The following is a 19,021-nucleotide window of genomic DNA, read 5'->3' as shown; positions in this document are numbered from 1 at the left end:
TTTAACTATTTGTAGAGATGAGGTCTCACTATGTTGCCCAGGCTGGTCTCAAACTCCTAGCCTCAAGTGATCCCCCTGCCTCAGCCTCCCAAAATGCTGGGATTACAGGCTTGACTCACCACGAGGGGCCCCAGTTTTATTCTGAGACTTCTGGGCTACACCTCGAGGACCATGATAGGCCCTGATTCAGCGGTGCCCGGAGGCCACTGAGGTCTCTGGCAATTGCTGCTGACTCACTGCATGACCTCAAGCACCTCCAAGCCCTCTCTAGGTCTTAGCCTGCAAACTGGTATTGGATGACCCAGTCCCAAAAGGACATCCCCATTCCACCAGCCTTGCATCTCATAAACAGAATTCCATTGACAGTGAGAGCCTGGCATTCCTAGAGTCTGATTCTGGGACTCTTGTGCACTGGCCATCCCACACTTGCTGAAGCTGGTCTACCACCATGGGGCTTTGCCCAGCAGTCTCTGGGCAGGGGACTGAGTTCTCCTGCTCCTTGGTCCTGCCAAGATATGGGGGCTCCCCTAGGTTTGGGTCTGACTGGGGGTGGAGGGTCTGCTCAGATCCTTTTAGAGACAAAGGAGCTGACCTGCAAAGAGTTCCAGCAGGAGCCCCGCTCCCCCTCCCTTCCCCCCTCTCCCTTCCCAGTCCACGTGTCTCTATTGTCTGCTCCCCGCTTCAGGGAAAGACACAGCCTCGGATGTGTCAAAACCACCACCCCCCGGCAGGAGGAAAATTAATTACTGGACGATTTTCACTTCCTCTTGCAGCGCCCGCCTGAGCTAGGCACCGGAACAGGACCAACTGAGCGCGGCCAGCCATCGACGTGGGGGACTTGCTCCCCCCACAACCAGTTCTGGAAGAAGAAAGTTGAACCCCAAACCCAATAGGGGGCTCCAGTGGGAGCCCGAGCAGGGGGGAGGGGAGACTTACTCTAGTTACAGCTGAGTGTCCACCCTGGCCACTTCAGAACTGGGGGAGAGGGAGAGGACTGGAGGCAGGAGGGTCGCTGCTGGCCAGTGCACACTCTGTTCTTTGCATCCCATTCCCTGTGGCCCCATGTGCCTGAACCCCGCCTGCTCGGGACCGCTCTCCCTCCGTTCCCCTCGTCTTCTGCCCCTATTTTGCACTTTTCTTTCCCTTTCTTTGCATTCCTGGGGGGGCTTCCTTTTTGTGTGCCTGGATTTCTCTTTTCCTCCTGTGGGTGTGTGTGTGTTGCTACTTCTCTCCATCTCTGTCTTTCTTCTCTCTGTGTTTCTCTCTTGTGTCTTTTTGTCTTTATCTTGGTCTCTCTGCTTCTATTTCTACCTTTTTCAGCGTGTGCGTCTCCCTTTCCCTGTATGTCTCTTTCTGTCTTTCTCCGAGTCTCTCTTCTTTTCCCCGCCCCCCTCACTCCCCTTTCTCCGTCTCTCTCTGTCTCTGCGCCTTTCTCACCCTCACTTTCTCCCCTCCTGCCTGCTCGCTGCTCCCTGCGCCTGGCCTGCCCCCACCGCCGCCGGTTCAGGGGAACGTGTGCGGAGCGATTGTCCTGGGGGACATTTGATGGATTAGAGCGCTGAACAGTTCCATTGCTAGGGGACCACCTGATCTCCTCCAGCCTGCGTCCCATATAAAGCCGGCAGCCGGAGTGCTGAGCACAGCTCCTGCGATCCCCTGTCTGCGCGCCGCCGCCGCCAAGCCCGAGTGGGAGCCCGAGCCCGAGCCGGAGCCCAAGCCGGGGCCGCCGCCACCGGTGCCGGCTCCGAGCGGCCTCCCGCCCGCCCGCCCGCTGGGAGCTGTCCAGTGCTGAAAACCGGCGCGGACAGTCAATCGCGCCCGGCTGGCCGCCTCCCCCACCCGGGGCTCCACGCAACTGCCCCTGCCGAGCCCCCCGCCAGTCGCACCATGCCGCGCTCCTTCCTGGTAAAGAAGATCAAAGGGGACGGCTTCCAGTGCAGCGGGGTGCCGGCCCCCACCTACCACCCCTTGGAGACAGCCTACGTGCTGCCTGGCGCCCGGGGGCCTCCCGGGGACAACGGTGAGTGGGACCCGGCGGGGGGGGGGTTGGGAGGAGAGACGAGGGGAGCTGGGGCCCTCCCCAACTTGGGCCACGAGGAGGGGCGCGTGCGACAGGAAACCCCGGGAGGAGATATCTCTGGCTGTGGGCACCTCCCGGGCTTTCCAAGGGCCGTGCGTGCGGGCGGGGCAGGGGCTAGGTCGTACAAAGGGAAAGTCGCGGGGTCGGCCCATCCCGCAGCCACGCGCCAGTCGGGACTTTGAAAGTTGTGGCCCTCAAATAGGGCTAGAGTGAGGGGGTGGCGAGAGAACACAGAGAGAGGTCTGTTCATGAAGGGCCAGTGCTGGGGACTAAAGCACAAGACAGTTTGAGGGTTCCCTCTCCCCAGCTGAGGAAGAGAAGCTGGCTGCCTGGGGAGGGGGAAGGTAAAGAGCCCTGGATGTTCAGTCCCTGGAGAGCCAGGGTTGGTTCTCTGGCGGTGGCTGGGGGCGCCCTCCCTCCCTTCAAACCTGCTCCCCTGCCGATGTCACTCAAGTGCTCTCAGACCCCCTCTCTCAATAACTCTTTTGTTACCCTCAGCCACATGCCTGCCAAAGGCTGGGCCTGTCCTGGGGACTGCAAGAAAGAGGGGATTTCTGGGAGGGGTTCCCCCAAAGTGGCTCCTGGTCCCCTGGATTGCACTTCTTCCCCATCCCCAGCTTCTCAAACCCCCTCCAGAACCAACCCTGGTGCTCCTCGTAAGCCCCCTCCCTACTACATACACACACACACACACACACACTCCCATCTCCTCTCAGAATAAGTTCCTGCAGGGACAAGGGTTTGAGGAACAAGAGAGGTCATTCAGGTGCAGAAGAGGGTGATCTCTGGAGGGCAGGGAAAAGTGGAGACTGCTTCTGTGGATCCCATCCTCCACCAAGGGAATCATAAAGGGGTTCTCCCCTGATGGCCCCCACCAGGGCAGGTATCTGGAGAGGAGGTGTCCCTTTGGTAGTGAGAGATCTGACATCACATGTGGTAGCTTTGGGGTGTGTGTGTGGGCGGGGGGGAAATGGGGGTGGGGATAAAGAGATTGAGAGAGGAGAAAAGAAAGGGCTGAGAATGAGGGGGGAACTGAGATGGCAAAGACAGGAGTCTGGGAGGGTGGGGGCTTCCACCTCTGGGATTTCCAAGCACTTCACCCACATTCCATCACTCTGCCACACCAGGTAGAGAGAGAGAGTGCTGGGCAAAGGGCTTTGTGACCTCATCAAGGTCAAAGAAGTTACAGAGTGATCAGGGATACAGCTACAGCCCCTCATCCCCTAGCCTTCCCCAGATCATTAACAGAAACCCCTTCTCCTCTGTCCACATATCCCTTATTCTACTGTCCTCTTTTCATGATCGTAGGGCCTCTTGAGGTGGAGGACAGAAGCCCAGGGACATGGCTGAGCTGGGCTGAGGGCTGGCAGGACAGAGGGTGGACCTGGGGCCATGCCAAAGCTGGAGAGTGTGTGCTCAAAGCTGGTGGAAACTGAAATATCTGCAAGCTTGGGATATGGATCCCTTAAGGGACTGACACAAAGCTCTGGGATTCCAGCCCCTGAAGCCCCGTTGGTCCTGTCCCCAGGCCAGCTGAGGAAACCCAGAGAAGCCCAGAGAATTTCCCATTCACAGCCAAAACTGCAGGCTGTTCCTCAGGAGGGAGGCAAGAGAATGCCTTGCCTTGAATTCAGTCCAAAAAAGCTTTGAAAGGAGCCCCTGAGTGAATAGTGGGAAGCAGGGCGGGTGCAGAGCCACCAGTAGGGTGTTTCTGCAGAGGTTCCACCGGGTTTAACACTCTAGAACCACCTCTGTCTTTGTCCCTTTCCCCACGGGGCTCCAGACCAACTCCCTCACCTCTCAGGAATCCTGAGGCTGTCCTGATAGCCAGAAACCTGGCCTGAAACTTGGAGGCCGGGGCTCTATCTCTCTCACTTGCTGTGTGACCTTGGGCAAGTGCCTTCCCTTCTCTGGTCCTTAGCCTCCCCAGCAGTGAAAGAGTTTTGATGGCATAAACTAAGCATCCTTCCAACTTTGACAAGCTCAGCTTCTGTGAAGGTCAAGTATGGAGTGTGAAGCACTGGAGATGCCTGCACAGGGGTCTAACAGAAGGCTAGGAGGCCATTGTCAGGTTTTCCTTAGGGCTCCACTGAACCTACGCCACCTGGCTGAGGGTAGCGGCATTTCTGGGATCAGGCATTTTTCTTGGCTTTGGTCTCAGTAGGCTACCCCATGTTGAGGACAGGCACCCTGGCCTGGCCACCTTGGCAGTGTCTGCAGTGGAAAGTCAGTGCCAGAGACCAAGCCTAGGTATGACTTGGAAATACAAAGTCTGCCTTGTCCTGTTTTCGGGGGCCTCTTCCCTCCCTGGGGTATGACCAGACTGGGCAGTGAGGGATCCCTTATTCCCTGGATGGGTGGAGGGTGCTGGGGGTCTGCTGAACGCCTGCCGGCTCCTGGTGGCCCGTTGTCTCCGCTCTGCCGGAAATAACCTTGCTGAGCATTTGAGGGAAGTGTGAAAAATTGCTGAGCTGACGTTTTTCTCTCTCAGCGTGTGTAAGTGTGCTGGGTAAACAAGGAGAAAGAGAGGAGGGGGGAAGATGAGGAGAGGGAGGGAGGAGAAGCAAGGAAGGGAGGGAGGGAGGGAGGGAGGGAGGGAGAGAGGGGGAGGCCTGGGGCTGGAGATAGTTCCAGTTATTAGAAAGATCTTCTTACAAGCCATTCCTGCAGCTCGGGCTGCAGGGTCAGGAGGAGGCTGGAGGGAGGGAAACCTGGGTGGGGGGAGCAGGGGTTGGGGGAGCTTGTGAATGTGGAGGTCAGAGAACCCACATGCTCCTAGCTGATAAAGATGCAGAACCCCAAATTAAAGAGGTATACCCCAGCTCTGGGAATGCCTGAGAATGCTGGAGAATTCCTGGAGGACTCCTCCTCCTTCTCCCCACACACACACACACACACACACACACACACACACACACACACGAGCAATGTTCTTCTCTGCCTTCCTACTCCCTTTCAGCTCTACCACCAGGCAGAGCAGAGGGTGCAGCAAGTGTGTCTGTGCTCCAGGGTCCCCCCAAGCCCACAGAATCCCTAAATAGGAAAGGGGAGCCCCCAAAATGGAGAAAGCACCAGGTCCCTCTGCACAGCTCCCTGATAAGTGGAGATCGATCTAATTTCATTGTCCCCTCCAGTAAGATCCCTCTCTTGCTCCTCCACTGCTTTCCCTTCCCCTTGTCTCCCCTGGGTGATTCTGAGCACAGACTCAGTCTTTCTGGGAGATGCCAACTCACATCATCCTAACCCTCCGCTAACCCCACCCTCCAACTCCACCAGGCCTTCCCCAGACCAGAGCCCCCATCCTGAAGGATGCTGGGACTCTCAGCCACCCCAGAGAAGGTGGCCCACCCATATGCATGTCAGTGGTCTCTGTGGGCCCCTGCCAAGAACATCTTTTGGAGTGTCTGCCTCCCCTCTACCTTAACGCCGAACCCCAGCTGGGAGCTAGGCCCCCCTTCCTCTGCATCCCCACCCTGTCCTGCCCTCATGCCCTCTCAGAGTGCATCCAACCCAGGCAGATGAGGGATCAATGCCAATCCAATAACGCAGTTGTCTGCCCTCTGCAGCTACATTAAGCCTCCCCCAGCAAGCTGAGGAAACTCTCCTACTTCTACCCATGGGCTTATCTAGTTGACCACATTAAACCAGCGCCCACTTCCTCTCACTCCCTCTGATGGCGCCAGGTAGTCGCTCCAGGCCAGGCCTGGGAGCCTGGCCCAATGTCCCCAGCTGCCACACATCCATTCCTCAGAAAGTTCCTCTGGGGAGCAGTGATGCAAAAGGGCTTCCCCAATCTTTTGGAAGAGTGAGCACAGAGAAGTCTGGGGAGGTGCCCATGGACACACAGCAGGCCCATCTGAGTCTTCTCTAACCACCCATTTCCCTGGTAACTTGGCCTTGGTCCAGGTCCAAGGTCCACGTTAAAGACAAGTCAGAGGCCCAGGTTCAAAGTCTAGGTCAAGGTCTAACATTCAGTCCAATCATCCAAGTACAGATCTGAGGTCCAAGTCCAATGCCTAGGTCAAACTTCAGGTATAGGACCAGGCCCAAGGACTAGGTACAAGGTCAGTGTCTGAGGTTATAGGTCCAGGTCTGCTATCCAGGACAAATCCATGTCCAATTTCAAATTTCAATATCTATGAACAGGTCCAGGGCAAAGCGCTGGGTCCAGAATCAAGATTCAGGCCCAGTTTCCAGTCCAAGGTCATGTCCAGATCTATTCTCAAGGCTGGCCTGAGTTCAAGTCTTAGATTCACCATTAGCCTTCCGGGTGGTCCTGGCCTAGTCTCTCCTCTCCTCCCAGCCTCCGTTTCCCTTTCATGATATCAAACAGTTGAATATGATCTCTTTCAGCTTTGACCTTCTAGGGACCCAGAAATCTAATTTTCCTGTGAATTAACAGGGCTCAGTGGAAGTGTGGAATGATGAGACCCATGTGAGATACGGAATCTGGGAACCCCTGATTTCCTCTAAAGCCTGGGGTTACGAGAGGGTCATGAGGGTCCCGAGCTGAGCTTCCACACTGTAGAGAGTCTCAGTCTTTGATTGCTGAAGGAGGGCGGGAGAGTACACCAAGTCCCTTATGTCAGTGCAGCAGTCTACACATCCCAAAGGCACTCTCTGGCCACACAAATCCACAGTGGGCAAAGGGCAGGGGGGGCAGGGGAGGATTCACTCCAACCTACAGAGGCAAAACTGAGGTCACAGAGGGGCCATGACTTGCCCGAAGTCACAAGAGCATAAATGGTGTGCCCTGTCACACCTCCCTGGTGGGTGCTACATCCACAGGTTCTAGGGGCCCCCACAGCCTGGAGGCCCTCTGCCAGGAGAGATGGGGTCCCTCAGGCCTCTTGGTCTCCTTCCCAGCTGTGCACTCCCCTGCAGTGAAGTGTCTACTGCCAGCCTTTGGGTAGGGAGGGGTTTGGAATGGACCTTCTAGAGAGGTGGGGGGCACAGCAGAAAGTAGGAGGCCGGGAGAGGAAGTGGAGCACCGCGCAACACACCCTGTCTCCGGAAGGAAGCCCAGAAAGGGCCCACTGGCGATCCCCCCGAGGGAGCGGGAGGCAGCTCCACCAACCAGGATGGAGACCTGAAGACCCTGAGCCACTCACTGTAATCTCCACACCCCCCTGAAAAATCTTTCCTGTTGATTCCTGCAGAGCTCTGGACCTCCCTGTAGGCCACAGGAATTGGGTCACAGTCAGGAAAGACCAGAATACGGGGAATTCCAAGAGGTGGGGGTGGCGGGGAAGAGCCTTGGAATTATCTCGAAGTTCCTTGGACCTGAGTCAGTGGGCATCAGCCCCAAGCCGTGCAGCGTTGGTCATGTTGGGCCAGACCTCACTCTGTCCACTGCTCATTTGGACTCAGGGACCTCCTCCCCGTGGGCAGATGTACCAGCTGCCAGGCCTTTGGAGGAGGTGGGTGTCATTTCTGGTCCAGTGCCCAGGGAACTGCTAACAAAGATGCTATAATAAGGGGAGGGGGAGGTACCCAGCCCCTTTGCCCAGCTCTGTGAGCAGACAGGAGAAACTATTTTTATCCCGCTTTGCTGCTGACAGACCTGGCTTTCTGCTCAGCTGGCTGGAGCTGATTCTCGAGGCCCGAGGCCCTGGCACAGCAAGAAGCAGGTCTAAATATACCCATACAGCAGCCCCTCCAGCCCCCACCACCCAGCAGGGCCCAGCCCTCCTCAGGAAAGTGGGCCGCCTGGGAAGCTGGCCCACCACCAGGCCCCTGTCTTTTTCTGCCCATTTTGGGACAGAGGGGTGAGGCTGAGGCTGGGAATTCCCTGGAGAAAGTTTGGCACCTTGGGAGTCTGGGAGAGACGGGGGAAAGGAGTCCTGGACTGAAAAAAAGAAAAGAAAAGAAAAGGAGGCCAACCCAGCTCTGATGAGAACTTGTTTTGTGACCTAAGGTGGGTCAAGGCCCTTGTCTGGGCTTCAGCTTCTGCAGAACAAGGGCATGGAGGGAAGTGACCTTAGACGTGAGCTAATGTGCACAAAGTATTTAGCAGGGTGCCTTGCACGAAGTAAGTGCTCAATAAGCGATAGACATTACTGTTACTAAGTATGATTTACAAATATTTACAAGGGCCTGAAGCATTTTCCACAACAGCTTCTCCATGCCCCTACTACCCCATGCCCCCACCCACCCCACCACAGCCTAACTAGGTGGGAGTGTTTGTGCAGCACCCCACCACCCCTCTCCCCACCACCCCTCCCCCCACCAATTGAAGATCTCTTCCCCAGCAAGTCTCCATGCCCTCTCTGGTGTTTTGGGAAAAAACACATGCCTTGGAAGGTTTCAGACCTGCCACTTCCCTCTCCAGTGACCTTGGGCAAATCCTCTCCCATTTCTGGGCCTCTGGGCACAGGGCGATGTCTGGCTTACAGGGAGGCTGGTGTTAGTTGGAAGCACTAGCAGTAACAGCAGTAGTATTTGTTACACATGCCCCTCCATCCCCCCAGGGGGTCAGGTAGCTAAATGAGACAGTGTCTGCAGAGGGCCCAGCACCTTAATTCTCATCAATTTACCTTTCACGACTCCTTTGAGTACTAATTTGTAAAAACATAGATTCTGGACCTTCAGCCTAAAATCTCAAGACTGTTGGGCAGGGAAAACCCAAGTGATTTCCAGGAAACATGTGCACATCTCCAAAGTATTTCTGGTCCCTCCCCATGTCCCTACGTGACATGGGTGGCTCTGGTCCTCATTCCTCAAATGGAGGATTTGAGCCCAGAGAAGTTATGCAACTTACCCAAGGTCACACAGCTAGGTTCTGAATTCAAGGGCCAGGATGAGAGATCTCATCTGAGATTCTCTTTTCTCTGAATCCCAGGCCATCCCTATCTCTGTGGGAACCCAAACAAGAGTCCTGTCTCACCCTGTCAGTTGCAGGATAGGTATCTCAGCCTTCTATAGTCACCCTTAGGACAGAGGAGGGTACGTGTCTGGGTTCCATGCATCAGGTTAAAGTATGGCTTTTAGTCTCCTAAAGAAGTCTCCAGGGTTGAGGCTCAGAGAGGTGAGGTGGTTTGCTCAAGGTCACACAGCAGCATAAGAAACCCATGTGTATCTCCTACTCTCTGGCAGATTAGAAGGATATCACCAGGAAACGTAGGAATACTACCAACGACAATAATAATAACAGCTCGAGAGGGCAGCTAGTATGTGTCAGGCATTGTACTAAGCACTTTACGTGCATTCATTTATTCAACCTTATTATGAGCTCCCTTATACAGGTGTGGCAGAAAGAGATTAAGTAACTTGCCCAAGGTTGCATAGGGAGATGTCTGTGAATCTGAGGAAAACGGGGTGGAATTGGAGGAGCGAGGAGTGGAGGGGACAAAGAGCATCATGGAGGGACTGATTCAGCCATGATGCAGAAAGGGTCTTTAGACCATTCCAGTCTATCTTTCTCATGTATAGATTCCGCCCAGGAAGGTTAAGCAACCTGGCCACAGTCACAAAGCAAGTTAGAACCACTTCTTCCTAACATGACCACACAAACTCTCATAGGATGCTCTCAACCCATGCCAAAATCCACTGACGGGGTGTCTGGTCTGGGCTCACAATCACTATCCTGAAGACAATTCTACATCCCTCCCTAGGCAAATGAGCAGCCTTTGTTAAAGGCGCCCCTATTTCTTTATAAGAGCCCCTTGCAACAGGAGTAAAGTCAACAGTGCTGAAGGCCACCAGCAGAGGGCGCCATGGGCAGAGCACCTCATTGAGAACGCTCTGGTTCACAGATGGAGCTCCTACTATGCACCAGAAATTTTCCCATCAGAACGTGAAATAGAAATTACACATCCTGGGTAAGGAAACAGAGGCCCAGAGAGGAGCAGCAAAATGTGTTGGGGCAGATGCCAAGAAAGCTGCAGCACAGAAACCCATCTGGGGAGATTGTTATTGTTGTTCACAGTAACAGCCAACATGCATGGTGGATTTAAAATGTGCCAGCCACTGGGCTGGAATCCTGACTCTAACTTATTAGCTGCACAATCTTAGGCTTGTTACTTAACTTCCTTGTGCCTTGGTTTCCTCTTTTGTAAAATGGTACCACCTTGTGCGTCATGAGGGTAGAGTGCATTCATGTGTGGAAAGCCCCTGTAAGAGTGCCTGACACAGGAGTGCTCTGGGAGTGTTGGTTATTATTTGTTTATACATTGTCTGTTTACTGACGACCCCTTACTGAAATGGTAGAGGCACATAGAGGCCAAATCGTTTGTCCAAAGTCACACCGCTGGGAATAGCAGAGCCAAAACAATCCAGGCTCTCTGGCACCAAAGCTGTACTCTTATCCAATATGCCATCCTTCTTTAATAATAGAACATGCAAGGCACTGGTTACATGATCAGTCACCCCTCCAAATAAATCCCATTAAAAAAAAAGGACCCGAGACACAACCTGCCCAAAGGCACCCAGATGGAATCTGTGTTGGAGAACCAAATCACCCTTCCCCTTCCATGGCCCCAGCCACATGAGGTGCAGACCTGCCCTGAGTCCAGGTGGACAGGACTGTCTACCAGGTCCTGCTAGGCTGGGGTGTGAGGCTGGCCTCGCAAATTGTCATCACTCATTCCACAAATACTTATTAAGTGCCTACTACCTAGGGCCCTAGGAATGGGAGGTAAACAGCTCAGCCACAGCCCCTTCCTGGAGGACCTCTCACTATGTGGGAAACCAAGGGGGCAGTAGATTCCAATCCTTGCTCCATCCCTGGAGCAAGGGCCATCACCACACTGTTCCTCAGTTTCCTTATCTGTGATAAGAGCAGTTTTGTGATGATTCAGTGAGATGATGGGAGCGAAGCACTTAGCACAGAGCCTGTCGCACACAGTAAGTGCTCAATGAATATTAGCTATTATTATCATCACCAGGAATTACAACGTGAGGAAATACAGAAGGAGAAGGAGGGGGGTCTGGGAGTGCCTGACAGGTATTTAACTCAGTCTGAAACAACACTCCTGAACGTTCTGGGACTTGAGTACCAGGCCTGGTTCCTGGAGTGGGAAGCAGGGGGATCTCCAGACCAGAGGCAGATGGGATAGAAGACATAGGGTTCGGAGAGGCTGGGCATCTCCTCTCCCCAGATGAAAAAATTGCCACTATCACTATCCCCCTTTACATCCAAGCACAGAGCCCCTCCCTACTAGGTCATCCACTTCCTCAATCCACAATCACTTCTATGTGCAAAGGCCCCTGTGCTGGCTGCTGAAGGGACAGAGATAAAAACGAGGGCACACCCTTGCTTTCAGGGGCACACAGACTTCACCCTGTGTCCATCCCAAATGCCAGATGAGAGGCAAAGGCCTGGAGGCTGAATCAGGCTGTGTAAGGAACCAAACCTGACCAGAATACCCAGCGAAAAGTCTGAACATCTTGGAATCCTGTTTCCCCTTACAAAACCCTCTTCCACCTGCTCACTTCAGCTAAGGAGGCTACGGGGAGAAGGGAAGGAGGAGTGGTTATCGGTTTCAGGGGTCACCAGGAGAAGGTCAAATCCCACTCCCCAGCTGGGAAACCTCTGAAAGGGACTTAACCTTCATTGTTCTGTGGAATCACAAAAAAATGGAATCAGTTGCTCATCAAGTGCCAGGATGAAAAGTTTGTCTGCCAGAAACTTGACAGGGAGCCCAGCCCCCAGGGTCCCAGGGAAGGTGCTAGGACCAGCCTAGGCCATGGGAGGCAGAGGCAAATCAGAATGGCCCCTGCCTATAAGAACCCCCTATGGAATCCCCTGGGAGACCCCAGCCTGCCCACCCACCAATCACTCAAACCCTTGGCAGACAGGATTCCTGGTCTAACTCCAGTTAAGTGGGAGGAGGAGGGGAAGGTGAATTCTCACTGGGGACTCCCAACGACTTCTAGAGGAGCACAGAGCAAAGCAGGCTTGGGAGCAGGTATGAGGAAGTCCCCTTTCTGTAGCACCTATTACATGCCACACACTTGACCCCTCTTAAATGCTCCAGCAACCCTGGCAGGTGGGTCTAACTGGATTGTGATTCCTTCGTGCAACATCTATTCATCGCACATCTACTTTGAGCCAGGAATGTGTTGAGCATACAGATCCAACCTTGGGGAGCTCACAGTGTGGTGGGGGAGGAGACTATCTCCAAGCAAGTAAAAAGCATAATTATAATAGCTAACATTTATATAGCAATTACTGTATGTTCCCCCCTTTGTTAATTTCCTTACACATAAAATGGGGATTACAATAGTGTCGACTTCCTTGGGTCTGTGACAATTAGAGTTAACATGTGTAAAGCACCGAGGCAGAGTCTGGCAAACAGTAAGAGCTTAATACATGTTTATTATCGTCACTTTACTCAGTCCTTCCAACGACCCTGGAAGGAGGTGTCCAATCACAAGCTGCATTTTGCAGATGAGAAAAATTGAGATCCAGAGAAGTCACAGGACTGCAATAGCAGAATGTTGTTGGAATAGAGGCAGCATGGGCTTCAGGGTCACACTGGCAAGGGCTCCATCACTTACTGACTCTAAGGTTAGACTGACTGCTGCATCTCTCTGTGTCTCAGTTTCTCTACCTGTAGAGTGGGTATTATAATAAGACCATCACTCCGTGGTTGTGAGCACTTGATAGTGAAGGTACGCTCTGTAGAACCGTGCCGGCCCCACACTCCGTGGGATGCGGTGGCGGCTGTTTGCACTGCAGTCGACAGAGGAAGGAATTGAACCCAGGCTGTCTGACACGAAGAGCTGAGGTGCAGGTCAGAGACCGCCACTGTCGGGGCTGCCACAGGGGCGCTGAGCTACAGGGCACATAGGATGACCTGCTCAAAGCAGGAAGCCCTCTTCCGCGCCTCCTCTCACCGCCCCTCCACTTCTCGCCCCTCCAGGGTACGCTCCGCACTGCCTGCCCCCGAGCAGCTACGATGCGGACCAGAAGCCGGGCCTGGAGCTGGCCCCGGCCGAGCCCGCGTACCCGCCGGCGGCGCCGGAGGAGTACAGCGACCCCGAGAGCCCGCAGTCGAGCCTGTCCTCGCGCTACTTCCGAGGGGAGGCGGCCGTGACCGACAGCTACTCCATGGACGCCTTCTTCATCTCGGACGGGCGCTCGCGGCGGCGGCGGGGCGGAGGCGGCGGGGACGCGGGGGGCTCGGGGGACGCGGGGGGCGCCGGGGGACGCGCGGGGCGAGCAGGGGCGCAGGCGGGCGGTGGGCACCGGCATGCGTGCGCCGAGTGTGGCAAGACCTACGCCACGTCGTCGAACCTGAGCCGCCACAAGCAGACGCACCGCAGCCTGGACAGCCAGCTGGCGCGCAAGTGCCCGACGTGCGGCAAGGCCTACGTGTCCATGCCCGCGCTCGCCATGCACGTGCTCACGCACAACCTGCGCCACAAGTGCGGCGTGTGTGGCAAGGCCTTCTCACGGCCCTGGCTGCTGCAGGGCCACATGCGCTCGCACACTGGCGAGAAGCCGTTCGGCTGCGCGCACTGCGGCAAGGCCTTCGCCGACCGCTCCAACCTGCGCGCGCACATGCAGACGCACTCGGCCTTCAAGCACTACCGCTGCCGCCAGTGCGACAAGAGCTTCGCGCTCAAGTCCTACCTCCACAAGCACTGCGAGGCAGCCTGCGTCAAGGGCGCCGAGCCGCCCCCGCCGACCCCTGCTGGGCCCGCCAGCTGAGCCTTCCGCCTCGCCCGCGCGCCTGGAACTCGCTCTCCACGCGCCCCGGGCCCGCTACCTGCGCCCGCAGCGCCCTCGCCCACCCCCGGCTGCGTTTCCCTGCCCATGCCCCTCTCGTGGGGACCCCTGACCAGCCCTGAACTTTTCTCTCCAGCCTCCAAGCCCACGACTCACTTCCAGCACCGTCTTCCCCAGCGTCCCCCTACCCACTGCGTCCTTTCCGGCCACCCCTCGGACCTTGACCCCCTGTCCGCGCCTTCAAGGCTCCCAACTCAGGCACCAGGTCCGCACCTCTCCCGCGCCCAAGAGCCGGAAATTTCTCCCGCCCAGACCCCGCGCTGCTCTTCTAACTTCTAGATCTTTTCTGTCGCTTCTCAGCTGAATCTCTCTGACCATTCCTCTGTTGGAGCCCCCAATGAAAGCCGCATACCTATACCCTTGATGCCCATACCTGCCTCAGTTTCCCCGTCCATACCTGGACGCAGGCCCTGCCGCCCTGAGACCACAATCCAACCCCAGACCATCCCTCTAGCCTCTGCTGAGTCTCCCAGAGTGTGCCCATCTGGGAATCTAATCTTCACCCTTCTTGAAGTCTCCAATCTGTCCCTGATCCCATCCATGCTCAGGCCTTAGGTCCGGCCATACATACACACACAGACACACACACACACTCCCACACACATTTCCTACTCTCTTCAGTCCATGGGGATCTCATCACCCACTCCCAGCCCCAGCTCCAGATGCCCTCACCTCTCTAGCAACTCTCACCCCTCTGAGTTTACCAAACCTGGAGGGGGCTTGAGGGGCACTTCAGGGCCCTGCCCCCTAATGTAACCCCTCTCTCCCCGGCACAACCTGGGCTTCCACAATCTGGAGCTGCCCTACCCCCAGACTCTCTGAGCACTTTCCCCCATCCCCAGGGCCACAGATCCCCTTCCTTACTTGTTGGGGGGAGGTCTGGAGCACCTCACCAATGCCCTTCCCCCGTCCGGCTGGGTCCTTCCAGTTATTTATTTGTGTATTTATTTATTTATCTATTTATTATTCTATTTAATCTCTTGGCCTCACCCAGGGACAGTCTGGCTTCCCCAGCTGGACTGGGAGGTCAGGAAGCCAGGCAAGGAGAGGGACAGCATAGGCCACAGAAGGCTGCCCCCACCACACACACCCCCGCGTCTCGGGAGAAATCCATCCTCACCAGAGCCCGCACTCACTGAGGAAGGGGACTCGAGAATTGGGGGGCAGCTTGCTGACCCTCAACTTGTGGGGTGAGGGAGCATCAGGAGGTCCAGGCGTGGGGCAGGTCCCCGCCCTCCTGAACCTTACCCTGCCACTCCAGGCGGCCCGGAGAGAGGAGCCTCCTCGATTTGTTTCTTATTTATTCCTCTTCCCGAGGGACCCCAGGTTCCAGGGACCGACTGAGCCCCGGACCCGCTGGGGCCTCTGGCCTGCTCCCCGGGAGGGGCGCTCTCTCCCGGCCACGTCTATGCAACTCTCCCGGACAGAGGGGCCGGGCTGCCAGCCACCCGCCCGTTGGCCGCCACTACCTCCTCCGCTGCTTTTGCATGCCCGGGCGAGGACCGAAGCACACACCTCCACGCTCACGGGCCCCGGCCCCCTCCGCTTTAAGCACACGCCTCTGCCCCATTGCTCTGCACCCAGCTTACGGGCAGGAGTCCTGGACTCTCAGATCCTCCTCTCCCCTCCTCTTAGCCACAAAAGAAGAGGGAGACTGGAGGCACCCCTGCAGCAGGGGCACTTCCCCAGGGCTCCAGAGGGGTGAATGGGCCTTTGCTCAGCTCCAGGCCCAGCGGGAACGGAGGCTGCAGGGATGGTGGGAGGGAGAGGGGTAGCAGAAGCAATTATGGAGGGTGTTGACCCTGTAAATAGGAACTTCTGACAGCAATAATTTTCCATGCATGCTAAGCCTTTTGGCCATATTTTGTATGAGCGCTTGGCGCTCCTCCTCCGTCCTATCCCAACTCACCCCCAAACCCCCATCCCTTCCCCACCTCCAGCAGTATTACTTGTAACGCAATTCAGGGATATTAAAGGGACTTTGGCCACTCATCATCGCCTCCAGACGTTCTGATTGGAGCAGGGTGCGGGGGTGAAGGGGGGAATGAGAAGAAGGGGAGGGCGATGGAGAGACAGTATTTTTCCGCTCCGTTTTCCTCTCTATAGCCTGACCAGCCTATAGCTGCCACCAAGGGTCACACAGCCCCAAGGGTCCCTTGGCATTTACAAGGTCTCAGGCATCCTCAATCCTTAATATTCCTCAAATAAGGGTTTAAAAACCTGATTAATAACATGTGAGTGAAGCCAGTTGCCTTAAGACATTAGGGAAGGTGAAGCCTGTGACTAGTTGGAAAGAGTGTGTCTCACCTTAGAGAAATACGATTCAAATTACACCTACCAAACAATTACAACTGTGGTCCACATGTGTCTGTGGACAGCCAGTTTACAACCCCAATATTCTTCCCCAGTTCATCCCCTACTGCTCTCCCCAGTCATATATGGTCACATATTCAGTGAGTGGAAGCAAGCAAAAATGTTGACTTTGGCCCAGCTGGCAAAGTTGTCCAAAAACAGTGAGTTGCCCATAGAGCTTCTGAGCTACTGTCACCAAAAGTGTTCAAGTCAACCAATACATCATCCTCGATAGCTGCCTTAGTGATCCTTCAAAATACAAATCTGTCTCACCTTACTGAAAACTTCGGTAGGGACCACCAACCCCTGCCACCTACCCTCAACTCAGACTTACCAAGAAGCATAACCTGCATGTTTTGAGGGATGGATGCCGAGTAATGGGATGGGGAAGCTGCAGGCTAGAACCTGCCTCCTCTGGGGCCTCTTTGTCAGTTTCCTCCTGTGTAAGCAGTGCACTCAGTTTGCAGACTGTCTACCTGGTGCCTGTCCGCCTTCCCTCCACACACCTCTGGACAAGCAGCTGCATCCTGAGCAATGTGCTAGCTGTTTTCAACAACAGCAGCAGTTGTGGGAACCTTCCCCTAACTCTGCAAAATCTCCAATGGTTTCTTGTTTGTTTTCTTTGAGACAGAGTCTGGCTCTGTTGCCCAGGCTGGAGTGCAGTGACGCAATCTCAGTTCACTGCAACTTCTGCCTTCTGGGTTCAAGCAGTTCTCCTGCCTCAGCCTCCCAAGTAGCTGGGATTACAGGCATGCACTACCACGCCTGGCTAATTTTTTTTTTTTTTTTTTTTTTTTTTTGAGATGGAGTCTCGCTCTGTTGCCAGGCTGCAGTAGCATGATCTTGGCTCACTACAACCTCTGCCTCCCAGGTTCAGGCAATTCTCCTGCCTCAGCCTCCTGAGTAGCTGGGACTACGGGCACATGCCACCATGCCCAGCTAATTTTTGTATTTTTAGTAGAGACAGGGTTTCACCATATTGGCCAGGATTGTCTCAATCTCTTGACCTTGTGATCCGCCCACCTCAGCCTCTCCAAGTGCTGGGATTACGGGCATGAGCCCTTGCATGTGGCCAATTTTTGTATTTTTAATAGAGACGGGGTTTCACCATGTTGGCCAGGCTGGTCTCTAACTCCTTGCCTCAAGTGATCTGCCTGCCTCGCCAGTGGGGTTTTGAGAAACCCAGGCACCTGCTGCATCCCTTAGCCACCCACATACACTGCCCATGACTGGCTATTGGATCCATTATGTTTGTTTTAGGTGCCAGGAACAGAAACCACTGTAGAACAGGATTTTATAAACATGTATTAAATCCCTTTGAAGGAGAAGGATTTAATACTTCAATAATTGGCTGCTGACAAAATTTGTGGAAGGGCTGAAGAAGTGAGCCATCTGCTGGAGTCCAGAACTCCACTGCAGAACTGCTGCCACCAAGACAGCACCTGCCTCTTCCACAGTCAGTGGTGGGGGAGGGTGTGGCGTGGGGGTTGCTGGTGGTCAATATGGTGCACCGGAAGTACTGAGTTGAAGACCACCACATCATAGGTGCAACCAAGGGATCAGCAGGCCCTTGCCACTGCCTCTATAACTGTCTCCTGTCTCCCACTGTGCTGGTGGCACAATGCTGGAACACTGCTACAGAAAATCTTAACACCTCCAAGACGATCTTGACAGTAGCAAGAGTCAAACCAGTCGGAAGATGGCCCCAGCCCACGTCTGCCATCCATATCTCGTGGAAGTACATCTAACTGGTAGAACTTAATTCCCTGTTAGTATCTTTGCGGCAAAGAGATCTGAGAAATATAGTTTTTAACTCTCCAACTATGCAATCTAGAAGGCACCCTAGAGGGAGGTGGGAAAGAATGCTGGGTCTCCATCAGCCATATCCAGCCCAGTTATACAGGTCCAATAACCATTCCACCCCACCCCTCTCTCCTGGATTAGCAACCATGCAATCTGGGGACTGAACATCAGCTTAAGAGGTAGTCTTTACTGGTCTAAGAATACTAACATCTCCCACGGTTCAGAAATGGGCACATAACCTAATTCTGGCCAATGAGACTTAAGGAGAGGGTTGCCGGAAGGGTATGGAAAACTTGCTGCTTCCTTTTTCTTAAAAGGAAAGGAAGTCCAGTTCCTCTTCCCCTCAAATGTGAACAGAGAAGCATGTCATCTTGTGACCATGAAATGAACTGGCCATAGCATGAAGCCTACACCACATATGGCAATGCAGGGGCATGGAAAAAGCCTGGGTCCTTTATGACATCACGGAGCCAATGAAAACACCACCCTGAATCCCACTCATGGTGCTTGCTGCCTGTGGACTTCTGTTTACCTGAACATACCTGAAGACATGAGTTTACTGTTTCAGTCAGTTGAATCAGGTTCCTGTTACCTGCAGTCCAGAGTACCTCAACTGGCACATGGATCCAGTCTGCTTTTTACGACGTCCTCAAAGAGCTTCAAGACCTCCATGACATGACATGACATGACTATCTGGTTCTCCTCTTACTTGTCTGGCTGCTCCACCTAGCAGCTTTGCAGACTCACCTACCCGATACCCAAGGAAGGAACCCACTTTCTGCTCTGTATACTCCCCTAAAGCAATCTAATTACACCCCTGGGTTCAATTTCTACCTACATGAGACGGCCCATACACTAACATTTTCAATTCCAGCCTCCTCTCTGAGCTGCAAATCTGTATCTGCCTGCAGGCTACCTCCACTTTGATATCCCAAAAGCACCAGAGACCAGCCCAGGTCTGAAGCTGTGATTTGCTTCTCCTCTGGGGCATCCCACCTCTGTGAATGACACCAGCACCCATCCAGTCCTGCAGTCACAAAACCCAGAGGTCA

General features: G+C 54.6%; 1 protein-coding gene and 1 long non-coding RNA gene across 2 annotated transcripts in view; one reads left to right on the top strand and one right to left on the bottom strand.

Moving 5' to 3' along the window:
* Positions 1-19,021, bottom strand: part of LOC140709662 (uncharacterized) — a 75,452-nt gene that overhangs the window by 50,243 nt on the left and 6,188 nt on the right. The gene's annotated exons all lie outside the window — the stretch shown is intronic.
* On the top strand, positions 1,641-15,806 carry SCRT2 (scratch family transcriptional repressor 2). The gene is made up of 2 exons (XM_007963002.3): positions 1,641-2,020; positions 12,946-15,806. The coding sequence occupies exons 1-2, from the start codon at positions 1,888-1,890 to the stop codon at positions 13,734-13,736; spliced, it is 924 nt and encodes a 307-aa protein (XP_007961193.3). The 5' UTR covers positions 1,641-1,887; the 3' UTR covers positions 13,737-15,806.

Source organism: Chlorocebus sabaeus, chromosome 2, assembly GCF_047675955.1.
Source record: "Chlorocebus sabaeus isolate Y175 chromosome 2, mChlSab1.0.hap1, whole genome shotgun sequence".
Classification (NCBI taxonomy): domain Eukaryota; kingdom Metazoa; phylum Chordata; class Mammalia; order Primates; family Cercopithecidae; genus Chlorocebus; species Chlorocebus sabaeus.
Note: the sequence above shows the minus strand (reverse complement) of the source record. Positions and strands in the feature narration are given on the sequence as shown.

What these genes read in the sequence shown, in the direction of transcription:
- SCRT2 (XM_007963002.3), top strand. Translation starts at nt 1,888, where the DNA reads ATGCCGCGCTCCTTCCTGGTAAAGAAGATCAAAGGGGACGGCTTCCAG. An exon ending in GGGGCCTCCCGGGGACAACG is followed by an intron (nt 2,021 to 12,945) that starts GTGAGTGGGACC and finishes TCGCCCCTCCAG; the next exon opens with GGTACGCTCCGCACTGCCTG.